Genomic DNA, 12,280 nt, shown 5'->3' with positions numbered 1-12,280 from the left:
CGAACAACAAGAAAGCCCCTCCGGCATGCACGCTGAGCAGGTCAAACATACGGCCAGGGATCCGCCATGGAAAAGGAAGGAGCCGGTCGGATCGGATTAGCGGTTGGGGCCGCGGATTAATTAGGCCCGCGTCGTCAGGTTTAGGCTGATCGATGATGATGCTCGCGCATCACCACACACGCACGCGCCCGCGTGGTTGGGAGAGAGGATCAGCAGCGCAGCAGCAGCAGCTAGCGATTTGCTTTCTCCATTTATTAAAATTTTATTTATTAAGAGGAGAAAATCAAGAGGACGGGAGTGTCGTCGTCGTCGTCGCACCCACCGGGGCCGAGATTTTTATTCATTTTCCGGCCTCGCAATAAAGGCGGGGGATTGCAACATATGGCGTTGGTTCGAGCACACATGAAAAGTTCTTTTTATTTTCGAGGGAGTGAGAAAAAGAAAAGAAAAGATAATTTGATTTGCAGGCGGGGGTCGGTTTCCTTGCTCCTCCTCGCTCCTCGCCTCCTCCGATCGCCTTTCGAGTGCTGGTCAATTTCGAAATGAAAAAGAAAAGATGGAAAGATGCAGAGAGGGACGCCTCCTCATCGCTTTCTTTTCCCATCAGCCCCGCCTTTACCTGCTTTCCATCGTTTTTTTGTGCCCGCTGCTGGATAATACTCGACATGATCGACATCTTTCAATTCTATCTAGTATCTAGCTAATTCCTAGCTGCTGATGCAGGAGCTCTCGTACGCGTTCGTCCTGATGCCTGGAGACGTCTTAGCAGCTAGCAGTGCTCGCGAAACAGACACCAGTTGCACGTCCATGCTTTTCAAAAAAAAAAATTAAAATCCTAGCTACTGCTACGTACCAAATATAGTGTCTAGGTAGCTTGAACAATCGTTTAAATCGGTTTGAGGATAGAAAAAGGAAGGGGAGAGATGGAAAAGGAGAGGAGGAGGAGGAGGCGGGGGGACAAATGAAAACAAGCGTACGACATCACCAGCACCCAACAATAATAACTTAACCACAACACAACAACGACGCCGATTATTAAACGCGGTACAAGCAAGGGGCATAAAAGAAAAAGAGGATCCCAAAGGAGCAAGAGAGAGAGAGAGAGGCCGCGAGGACAGCGACGGCTTCCTCCCTCCCTCCCTCAGGGTCTGCTGGGCTCCGCCCAATTCCAATATCATCATCAGCAGCAGCGGCGGCAGCGGCCAGGATGGATCAGCAGCAGCAGCAGCAGCAGAGCAAAAAAAGAGCTCGGTTTTTTTATATACCAACCGGGGCTCCCTCCCCGCGCTAGCTAGCTGCTGCCCTGCCCCGCCCGCGCCCTCTCCCCTTCTCGCGTCTCGTCGCCCTGCGCTGCGCTCCCTTTCGGAATCGGAAGGCGATTGCACAAGGCGGCTGCGCTGCGGGCGCCGCGCGCTGTGCCTAGCTGCCCCGACCGGACAAGGAAGGGGGAGGGAAAAAAATATAGAGTTAGTCACACACAGCAGCACAGGAGGGGGAGGAGAGAGGGATTGAGAGATAAAGAGATTTCGGGAGACAAGGAGAGAGGGACAGAGATGGAGAGGAGCAGGCGGTCTCGGAGGCAGGCCTTTCACCCCCGCACCCAGATAACGATGTGCTAGTTCCATCCTTCCTCTTAGGTTAAGGTAAGCGGCCAACCGGGGAGGGGAGGGGGTTTCTGCTAGCTCACTGGGTTCTTGCTTGTTCATCAGTTGGTTCGTTTCCACGGTCGATCGATCGGTTGTTACGCTCGATTAACCGGGCGGTTTGTTCTTGTTACGTGCATGCTGGAGTTTTGTTTGGGGGAGGAGGATTTGTTTTTTTTCAATTCGATTTAGTTTTTGGGAGAGTGCAATTCGGTTCTTCAGTTTATTTGTTGGATTCTTTTTGGTTTTGTTTTCTGGTGATCTTTTTTTTTCTGATACGATGTCGTGGTGGTTTGCTGATGAGCTGTGCAGGTAGCTGCGGGAGGAGTTCGCGGACGGGATCCCGCCGACGATGATGACAGTGGCGCCGCCGGCATGGGCATAGCGGCGCCATCATCTCAGCCGGGCCAGACCACCACGTACTACGTGAGCCAACCCACCAAGAGCAGCGCGGCGATCTCCGGCCGACCGGCCACCGCGAGTTCTTCTATGTCCCACTCCCAGGGATTCCACCAGGGCAGCAGCGGCGTCTTCGGCTACTCCTCCGATGGCTTCGACCGCCCGGACTCCAGCCAGGACCACCACCAGCAGCAGCAGCAGCACGTGGCGCAGCAGAGCCGCCGCGACAAGCTGAGGGTGCAGGGGTTCGACCCGCCCGGCGCCGGCGCCGCCGGGCACGGCCTGCTCCCCATCGACGGCGACGAGCATGCCGAGCCTGGGGCCATGTTCGAGCACGCGGCGGCCGCGGGGGCATCCAACATGCTGTCCGAGATGTTCAACTTCCCCGCGCCGCCGTCGGGCCCCTCCGCCACCGAGCTGCTGGCCAGCCAGATGAACGCGACCAACTACCGCTTCGGGCTCCGGCAGGGGGTGGCCGGCCTGTCCGGCGACGGCGGTTGGTTCGGGGCCGGCGCGGCGGGCCGTGCTGGCCTGGTCCTCGGTGGGGCCAACATGGGGTCGTTAGGTGAGACGTCCTCCCCGAAGCAGCAAGGCAGCATGGCTGGCCTCGCCACCGACCCGGCCGCCGCGATGCAGCTCTTCCTGATGAACCCACAACAACAGCAGCAGCAGCAGTCGAGATCGTCGCCGACGTCGCCGCAGCCGTCGGACGTCCAGCACCACGAGGCGTTCCAGGCGTTCGGCGGCGGCGGTGCTGGCGGCGTCGTGGAAGGGCAGGGCCTGTCCCTCTCGCTGTCTTCGTCGCTGCAGCAGCTGGAGATGGCGAAGCAGGCGGAGGAGCTGAGGGTCCGTGACGGCGTGCTCTACTTCAACCGGCAGCAGCCGCAGGGGCCGGCGGTGCAGCAGCAGCAGCTGCTGCCGATGGCATTGCACGGCGGCCAGGTGGGCGCGCTGGGGCAGCAGCTGCACGTGGGGTATGGCCCCGCCGGCGTCGCGGGCGTGCTGCGCAACTCCAAGTACACCCGCGCGGCGCAGGAGCTCCTGGAGGAGTTCTGCAGCGTGGGGCGCGGGCAGATCAAGGGCGGCGCGCGGGGCGGGCGCGGGGCCTCGGCGTCCAACCCTAACGCCAGCAAGGCCGGCGGCGCCTCCAGCTCTGGTGCCGCGCAGTCCCCGTCGTCGGCGTCCAAGCAGGAGCCCCCGCAGCTGTCCCCCGCCGACCGGTTCGAGCACCAGCGCAAGAAGGCCAAGCTCATCTCCATGCTCGACGAGGCACGTCCACCACCACCGTCCTTCTTCCTTCCTCGATCTCTTGCATGCATGGCATGGCATGGCTGCATGTTTGCTGACGCCATAGCAGCTAAGCTCCGGCCGACGACGACCCTCGGATTGGAGGCGGCGCTAGCTAAGGTAGTTGCGGCCGCGGCGGTAGGTGTGGGCAGAGGGCCGGTACGTAGCAGTACAACCGATGATGATCCAGAAGCGGCCGGTACGAGAGAGAGAGAGAGAGAGCTTGTTTTTTTACTACCGCCAAGCCAAGTCAGTCATTCTTGCCGGACGTGGCAGGTGGCCGCCAATGGCATGCAGGCTGCTGCAGCAGGAGCAGGAGCCGCCGCCACACAGACCCCAAGAGGGATATGAATCTCCCAATCATAGTAACATCGATCCCATCCCATATGGCTCGATTTCTTTTTGGGCGGTTGTTGGCGCCGCGCTGTTGCCGCTGCATTCATCGCCTCCATTTCTTTATGCTCCGCCTCCCCACCCCTTCTTTCTCTCTCCATATCCCCACAAGGGGAAAGAAGTACGGCCCCCTTCTGCCTGTCCCTCTCTTTCTTCTATTCTTCTTCCCCATTGCTATCGTCACATCTCAACATAGGAGTTTATGTTGCTACTAGCAGCTCGTAGTAATTGTTTATGCCTGCCGTGCGCCGTCACTACGTAATCGATTTTTACACATAGTATAATACTTGGGTGAAAGCGTAATTTGGCTCGACTAGATAGCTAGTATATTTATATATATGTATATATGCATATATATAAACCGGTGGTTGGTGCAAGCTGCAGTCATGCATCGATCATGCAAGATCGATGCTAGCATCAGCTTCTCCGAGCTGCCTAAGCTAAGCTAGCTGTGGTGCAGCATGCAGCCATCTAGCTTGGAACAGTGAGTTACAATTGGCGCTGCAGGGATGAAGTACGAGGGGTAGCTGCTGCTACATGTTACAACTCCCTAGCAACTGGTACATGATTGGCGAGGGAGCTCAGTGATCACCGCAGCATGCAGCTGGAGCTTGGGCACATGCAGCAAGCAGGTGACACTGGTAGATGCGTATGGTGGCTTGCTGGCTCATCAGCTAGCCCGGCTGTTGCCAAATGCCGGTGGGCCTCGGCTGCTTTTGTTCCTTCTACCCCCCATTTCTCATAATTGTGCCAGCGACACATGCAAACGCCACGCCCATGCCTTAACTGCTGCGCCACCACCCGATCGAGTTTTGTTTCTTGCCTCCGTTGCTTTCTTCCATCGTACTACGCACTGCTAGCTGCTACTCCTAAGCAGCTGTTAGCTCTCGATCGATTTAATTCCTTTTCATCCATATGCATGTTTCGATCGATGGATGAATATAATCGTAAAGTTTTTCATTTATTTGATGATGGGAGCAGAAGAAGTAACAATTTCTGTTTTGATTGGACGATATGATGCTATATACAGGTGGACCGGCGGTACAACCACTACTGCGACCAGATGCAGATGGTGGTGAACTTCTTCGACTCGGTGATGGGCTTCGGCGCCGCGACCCCCTACACGGCGCTTGCGCAGAAGGCCATGTCCCGGCACTTCCGGTGCCTCAAGGACGCGATCGCCTCGCAGCTGCGGCACACGTGCGAGCTCCTCGGGGAGAAGGACGCCGGCACCAGCTCGGGGCTCACCAAGGGCGAGACCCCGCGGCTGCGCGCCATCGACCAGAGCCTCCGGCAGCAGCGCGCCTTCCACCACATGGGCATGATGGAGCAGGAGGCCTGGCGCCCCCAGCGCGGCCTCCCCGAGCGCTCCGTCAACATCCTCCGCTCCTGGCTCTTCGAGCACTTCCTCCACCCGTACGTCTCGCTCTCTTCTCGATCGAGTCCCTCCCTTCAGTTCATGATGCATGCGTGCATGGGATCGGCGGCTGCCGGCGATGGCGGCGTGGCGCGCGACGAGAGCATGAAGCAGCCAGCAGTGATCCCCGCCACCTGCTAGTAGTACTCATCACGGGCGGCTTCTGCTTTGCTTTTTTCCCTCTCTGGGCGCTGCTGGTTCGCTGCTGTACGTGCTTTTTTCGAGATCCACGCTACAAAAACCGGCCGCAGCAGCCATGCATGCCGGGGACTGTGCGCCTGTGCATATTCCCCCCCTTTTGCCCCCCCGGGAGTTAACTTTCCCATCATTGCAGAAATTTACCTTTTCTCGGTTTTACTGCGGTCAGTCGTCAGTGGCAGGCCGGCCGAGATCCTGGCTGCCGGCCGGCCGCCTCAGCAACTCTGCTCTCCATCTCCTCCTCCTCCCGCCGCTCGAGAGAAAGAGAAGGCTGCTCGCTCGCTTTCGCGCGCATGCAAAAGCTAGTACGCGCTGGCGCTCTGCACGGATGAACGAGGAGCCTTTCTGCCACCGGGGACGCCCGCTGCTGCAGCCGGCATGGGCGGCTAAGGTAGCCGGCCGGTCATCCTGCCCCCTTTTGCTTGCAGTTTGCAGCCTTGCTGCCATTGCCACCAATCTGATCCAGATCCCGTTACCATGCTGCCATTGCCGCGCGCCTGCGGGGAATATATCGGCCTCGGAATCCGCTTCCGATCCCTTGGGGCTCCTGGCGTCTGCGTGCATGCATGCAGGTTGCAGAGTGTCGCTGTGGGCTCTAGCTACAGCTGCCTGCGTGCATGGATATCAGTGCTCGTCGTCCCACACACATGATCATCCATCGCTGGTGCTGAACTGCTGATCGATGCGCACACAATATAATGCGCGTATGATTGGTGAATAGTGCCAGCACGTCGGCACGCAGCGGTGCTGTTCCTGCGGCCTCTCTGCGCATTGCTCTCAGGCTGCTGCTGCAGTCAGTGGCCGCAGCAATCTAGCTAGCTAGGCAGGCAGAAGGTAGTGTGCTAGCTGCCCAAGCTGCACGTACCCCGGCTGCTGCAGCCTTAGCGCTAGCTCTAGTGTGCTGTACAGTATGTAGCGTGGTCTCGTATGGGAATGATTCTCTTGTCAATGTTCTCATGTGCGCGCGCATGGCCGTCTTCTGCAGGTACCCGAGCGACGCCGATAAGCACCTGTTGGCGAGGCAGACGGGGCTGTCCAGGAACCAGGTTTGTACTCTTGCACCCCACCCATGCACCGTACGCACGCATGCATGGAAACCTATCGCCTACTGTTGGGCGTGGCAGTGGGTTTGCCCTGTTTATGCCCTTTGTTTTTGCTAATTTGGATGCACTTCTTTTTGGCATCGACTCGAGATCGATCGATTGGCTTTGGCCGCCTGCGCATTGTCTTATGCGTGGAGAGCGTGTCCCAGGGATGAATAGAAACTGCTACTGTGTGCTGATTGTGACAACTGAAATACGGAATTAGGCTGAATCTGATGTTGTTATATTACTTGATGAGTACTGTTTATACAACTCATGCTTATGGTAAGCTATAGCTGAAGTAAGCATTTGTTTACATGGGCTCAAGAATAAAATACTGCACAAAAAGCATGATAAAGCTAGATATAACTACATGCACGGACTAATAATTTATTACCACCTCCCCAACGTCTAGCGATATGCTTACTTTGGCCACCTTGATCGAAATTGAACGGTTTCAATTAATATTGTGCATATGACATAAGGAATTAGATTGGGAAATTATAGTTGGTTGGGTCGATAACCCCAACACAACTCCTTATAAACTACTAAGTTTGAACAATCAACAAGAAGGCTTAGATTATTTTTAAGATAGTTTCTAGACATTTACTAACAATATATGCGCATATATACTTATCCTAGTCTATAGATGCTACACTTAGCATCTCATGAATGTAGAAGACTTGAACTTAATTATATGGAGAAATCGATTTAAATAGCTATAGGAAATTATTGAAATGGCAGATGCATGTCCACATATTTTATTTAGCACATGCACGAGGCATTCGACAGAACCCTACTCGGCCAGCTCCTCATGTTTATGTTTTTTACTTCAGCCCTCTCTTAAGTCTCTTTTGTTCCGTTCCTGCATGCACTTACGTGGTCCCTGCACAAGCGCCCCCCATGTCTACTAACTTAAGGGCAGTGGGTCATTATCAACCGATGGCCGCATCGTAGAAACATTTCCTCCTCTGGTCTTGCCCAATGTAACAACGCAAAACCCGGTCCCTCTTCAGCTCCCCTTGTCCCGCTATCCCTTCCTGGCATCTTGTGTGAAATCTAGCTATGCGCATGGGCATGGTGATTGGGTAACATAATTTGGACTTGTAGTAGGGGTACAATAAGTCAATAATACACATACGTTAGGCCCGCTCCTTAAACTTTCTTTTACCTTAGATTGGCAGTGTCCTCGTGAAAAGAAAATTCCAGCTCCGTCAACCGTAAACAGCTATACATCTATCGGTATTATGGATAAACAAAGTTTCTCGCTCCTTGCTTTCTACGTGGTGTTAGCTCTTTTATCATTTGAAATCATCTAGAAATGACGATGCTACCTAGTTATGCACAGTATATGATGATTTTTCATCCGTTATCGTTATGCTTTATGTGGTATATTGCTGATGATAAGGAAAGCAACTTCACATGGTGTAAACAATAGCCCGATTTGTAGGACGAAGTTAATAAGGATCACCCCTCGATTGCACCGTACGTGCATGTACGCCATAATTGAGTCCAACTAGTAGGTACACCTTTTATTCCAAGTTTTGATCAGCTAGCTAACTTGTTTATTGAGTAGCAAGTAATTGACCCGTTAACCTACTTTGATCGTCCACAAACATTGGTTGGTCTAACCTTCTCAGCAGATTTTATTAAATTTTATCAGTTGGTCTAACTTTCTCAGCAGATTTTATTATAGTTTTAATATGCTAGCATTGATCATATCAACATTGTTGACATCGTTTACATATACTATATACATACCAACAAAGCACTTAACTAACGTGCAACTAATGATGGCCCCTTTTCATGTATGCAACTACTGTTCTTGCCTTTATCTTGAAGCAAAATAAGCGCTCAATTGTCCCTGTCTTCCTGGTTGTGTACACACACACACACACACGTGTGTGTGCGCGCGCCTTTAATGCCATCTAATGTTCTTTCCAAATTTCTTGTTTCAAATAGTTGAAAAGTGTTTAGGGAAACATTGCATTGACAAAAAAACAAGAAAAAATGATTCACACTTGGATCAGGTAAACTCTATGACTCTTGTAGAGGGTGCAACTCATTGCAAGTTTTTCACACACATAACTGATAAGTATTTTTAATAATCTCTAGTTAAGTATAATGTAAGCATATTATACCACTACCTTGTTTTTTTATGATTCATAATCCCCCCCAAAAAAAAGAAAAGAAAAAGGAAAAGAAATCATCTGATCAATGCTGCTCAGGGTAAAATATTGGCATTGGGGGGCTTTCCCAACCATTTTGTACCTACATGGACCTACCTACTGAATATTAGATATGCCCCACCATCTATATATTCGTGCTTAGATCGAATTTATACCAATTTTTTTCTCCAATATAGTTTTTAGTATTATCTAATCATAAAAATTGTCATAAGAGAATACATACAACAAATATTCCACTTCTAGGTACATAGCTCATAATAGTATTTGCTAAGAACTAAATGAGAATGAACAAGAAAATTGCTAAAACAACTAATGTTCTGATATTTTTCTGCATTAAATAATTGCAGGTATAATTTAATGTTTCCTCTTTAGTAACGTTGATCTAACATTTTAACTAGCTACTTAGTTATCAACTTGATTTTTTTGCACATCTAATAGCGATAGTTGTATCGTTTTCTAATTTGCTTCTATAGATGCCAAGACTAGAGACCACGTTTATGCTGAATGATGAAGATGCTACGTGTATTTCAGTTTGTTGACTTATCGCAACGTTACTAATTTAGTATGTGTTGAGTCAGCAATACGGCATGGCTACAAAATGATCTGTCAGTGTTGAAATTCATACCCAAAACTATGGTAAATGGAACTTGAGAGATCAAACTAGAGTATATGGATTCTCATCTAAAAATTCATGAACTGTAAGACGAAATTAACAGTGCATGAACATTTTAAACCCATGTATGCTAGCTAGGAGTATTATATATGAATATATAACCATGCATGGCAAATTACTCTATGCACTACTAGCTCTTTTACTTTAACCATGTGCAGAAACATATGGTACATACTAAGAAATCAAAACAAGACAAGTCTGTGCTATTTACAAAAGAAGTAGCTAGATCCAAAACATTGGACACAAACCAAACAAGACAACGGCAGGATAACACTGAAACATGACAGTGAGGGCCGGGTAGCTAGCTAGATAAGCTAGTACCTAGCTAGTAGCTCTATACGTCCCTGCAGCATGCATGCACGCATGGCACCACAGGCCGTGCATGGACCCCTGTACCCTGCAATAATTTGTTTGCTTTCCTTTGGATCAACTCCAGGTCTCCAACTGGTTCATCAACGCCCGTGTCCGGCTATGGAAGCCCATGATCGAGGAGATGTACCAGCAGGAGTGCAGGGAGCTCGAGGGCTCCTCGGCCGGCGGCGGGGGGCCCGAGTCCGGCAACGACCCCTCCGGCGCCGACGACACGCACTCCCCGACCACCACCGGCGCGGCGCAGCTCCAGCAGCAGCAGCACGGCACCGCGGCGCCCGGCCTGATGCCGCACAAGCCCGACCCGGGCGCCGCGGGTCCCTCGGCGGCGGACGCGGCCTTCGTCGGGATCGACCCGGTGGAGCTCCTCGGCGGCGACGCGCACGTAGGCGGCGGCGCTGACGACCTGTACGGGCGGTTCGAGCCCGGGGTGAGGATGCGGTACGGGCCCGGCGCGACCGGCGCGGCCGCCGGCGACGTGTCGCTGACGCTGGGCTTGCAGCACGCCGGCGCCGGCAACGCGGGGCCCGACGGCGCCGGCCGGTTCTCCTTGACAGACTACAGCGGTTGTTGATGCTTACACATCGCCACATCACCTTTCATGGCTCATGCATGCGCGGATCATGCATTTGGAATAGCACCGAGGGGGGAGAGAGAGAGAGAGAGAGCGAGAGAGAGAGAGAGAGAGAGAGAGCGCAGTAACCAGAGGGGGGAGAGAGAGAGAGAGGTAGACCGAGAGAGAGATGAGCATCTATCTAGAGAGAGAAAATTTGCATGGTGCCTGGAGCTGGTGATGCATGGGATGGGATATATGAATATGAGATCATCACAAACCTCCTCCTCCTTCTTCGTCTTCTTCTTCGTCCCAGATGATTCTTAATTTACTTAGCTAGCAGATTAATTCCTTTTGTTAGGCATTATTGTTGGGGGGGTTAAGGCCGATAATTAATTTGTATACAGCAAAGGAAGATAGGAAGTGTATAATTGTTTAGCCACACTTTTTTTGTTCTCTGTTTTGCATTTGCCCGTTTTTGGTTCTGGTGTACCAATTTTTTCTTGTACTCATTTTTCTTTCCCTCTCTGTAACTAAACATAAGATGAGAAACATACATGCATACGTAAATACATATATTGGTAAATATTGGGATACATATAGCATGTATATGCTCAGATATATGCAATGCTATACAAGCCAAAGAGGAACATGTACCCCAGTACAAGTGTGGCCACATAGTTGGCTGGCATGTACGTGCAAATTGTGCGTGCCTCTTTTCTTCTGCCCCATCTTTTGGGGAAACCTATTGATGCCATGTCGGGGCTGGCTCGGAGCTTCTTTTCCAAATCCACGTAAAACACCACAAATCATGTTCAGTACATCTGGAAGACTCGACACCTTTGGTCTTGGGAAATTTCTAATTTCTATATATGGTGATAGTCAGATATTTTAGGTAAATTTCTAATTTCTATGTTGCAAAAAAGTAGTCACACTTTTGTTAGTTTTGTTGTAATAGTAAACGCAGGTAATCTAGAAAACGGGTAAATGGACTCTTTGGGTTAATTTTTCATAATGGCAAAATCGATTTGTCATCATGGGACTTTGGATTTATTTTTGTAAGAGAAGATGTAGATGCTTTATGATAATATATTGGGGTAGTTTTGATAATTTTTTCAATGGTTATCATTCCCAACAATTATTAGAGCCCATCAAATTGACAGTCGGTCTTTTCTGCAAGGATTGCTCTCGTTTTCTGGATTATACATCCAATAAAGCACATGTCTTAGATGCCACTTCCACAAGAAACGTACCGCTAACATTGGAGATACCATCACCGAAAGGAGACCTGGTCGATTGGGTATCCACATCACCACTTAATCACAACCCCTCACGAAAAGGTGTAGCCGGCGGATTGGATGGTAGGCGGTATACAAACACTCGAGAATGAGATTGACTTTCTATTCCATTCAATAGAATGCTAAAGTCATAAGTTTTACGCCAGGTATGTGTTCGTACCACATCCAAGTGAACTCAACTGTGCTTCGAGCTCATGGACTTTGGCACAAAACGATACTAAACAGTATTCCCATATTGGTTTCCTACAAATTCTCCATGTTTCAGAGGCTAACTAGTTGTCCTAACCAATCAAGCAAACAAAGCCATAACTTTTTGTTTCTTTTGGAAGGCAAGCCAGCAACCTGTAACGAAACGACACGTGGGTTCCACACAACTAATCGTAGGTTGGTAGGTAGCCACCGCCCTCCCTTCACTAGCAAAATCTTCGCTTCCCTCCGTGCGACCCGTGAGAGGCCAAAAAGCAAGTGCAGCAGCGGAAAACGGCGAAAGGAACAGGGCAGCAGCAGGTAGCCGGGCCGTGGCAGCACGCGAGCACGCACGCCGAGAGCTAGCGTACGCGCGGTGGGAGAGCCGAGAGCCCAATCAATCAGGACCGTCCGTCCGTTGGTTGGTTACCTGCCGCCTCGCACAGGCAGGCAGCAGGCGCGGTCGCTGGAGAGGAGGTGCGGCGACTGGTGAGGGTGGCGCCGTGGCGGTGCGCCGTCGGCCGCCGCGCGCGCGAACCGCACGGGCGTGGTTGGGCGGTTAAATGCGGGAAATGGTGGTTGGGTTGGGTGCC

General features: G+C 51.4%; 1 protein-coding gene across 1 annotated transcript; it reads left to right on the top strand.

Annotated features, from left to right (window-relative positions):
* Window positions 1-1,120: 1,120 nt before the first annotated feature.
* LOC101778634 (BEL1-like homeodomain protein 4) lies at window positions 1,121-10,799 on the top strand. The gene is made up of 5 exons (XM_004981824.4): window positions 1,121-1,643; window positions 1,956-3,311; window positions 4,753-5,138; window positions 6,323-6,383; window positions 9,718-10,799. The coding sequence occupies exons 2-5, from the start codon at window positions 2,019-2,021 to the stop codon at window positions 10,222-10,224; spliced, it is 2,247 nt and encodes a 748-aa protein (XP_004981881.1). The 5' UTR covers window positions 1,121-1,643; window positions 1,956-2,018; the 3' UTR covers window positions 10,225-10,799.
* Window positions 10,800-12,280: the final 1,481 nt, after the last annotated feature.

The sequence above is a fragment of the Setaria italica genome, chromosome IX, assembly GCF_000263155.2.
Source record: "Setaria italica strain Yugu1 chromosome IX, Setaria_italica_v2.0, whole genome shotgun sequence".
NCBI lineage: Eukaryota > Viridiplantae > Streptophyta > Magnoliopsida > Poales > Poaceae > Setaria > Setaria italica.
Note: the sequence above shows the minus strand (reverse complement) of the source record. Positions and strands in the feature narration are given on the sequence as shown.

Coding starts and splice junctions, on each gene's coding strand:
- LOC101778634 (XM_004981824.4), top strand. CDS start 2,019: ATGGGCATAGCGGCGCCATCATCTCAGCCGGGCCAGACCACCACGTAC. Junction 3,312..4,752: donor TCATCTCCATGCTCGACGAG/GCACGTCCACCA, acceptor TGCTATATACAG/GTGGACCGGCGGTACAACCA. Junction 5,139..6,322: donor TTCGAGCACTTCCTCCACCC/GTACGTCTCGCT, acceptor CGTCTTCTGCAG/GTACCCGAGCGACGCCGATA.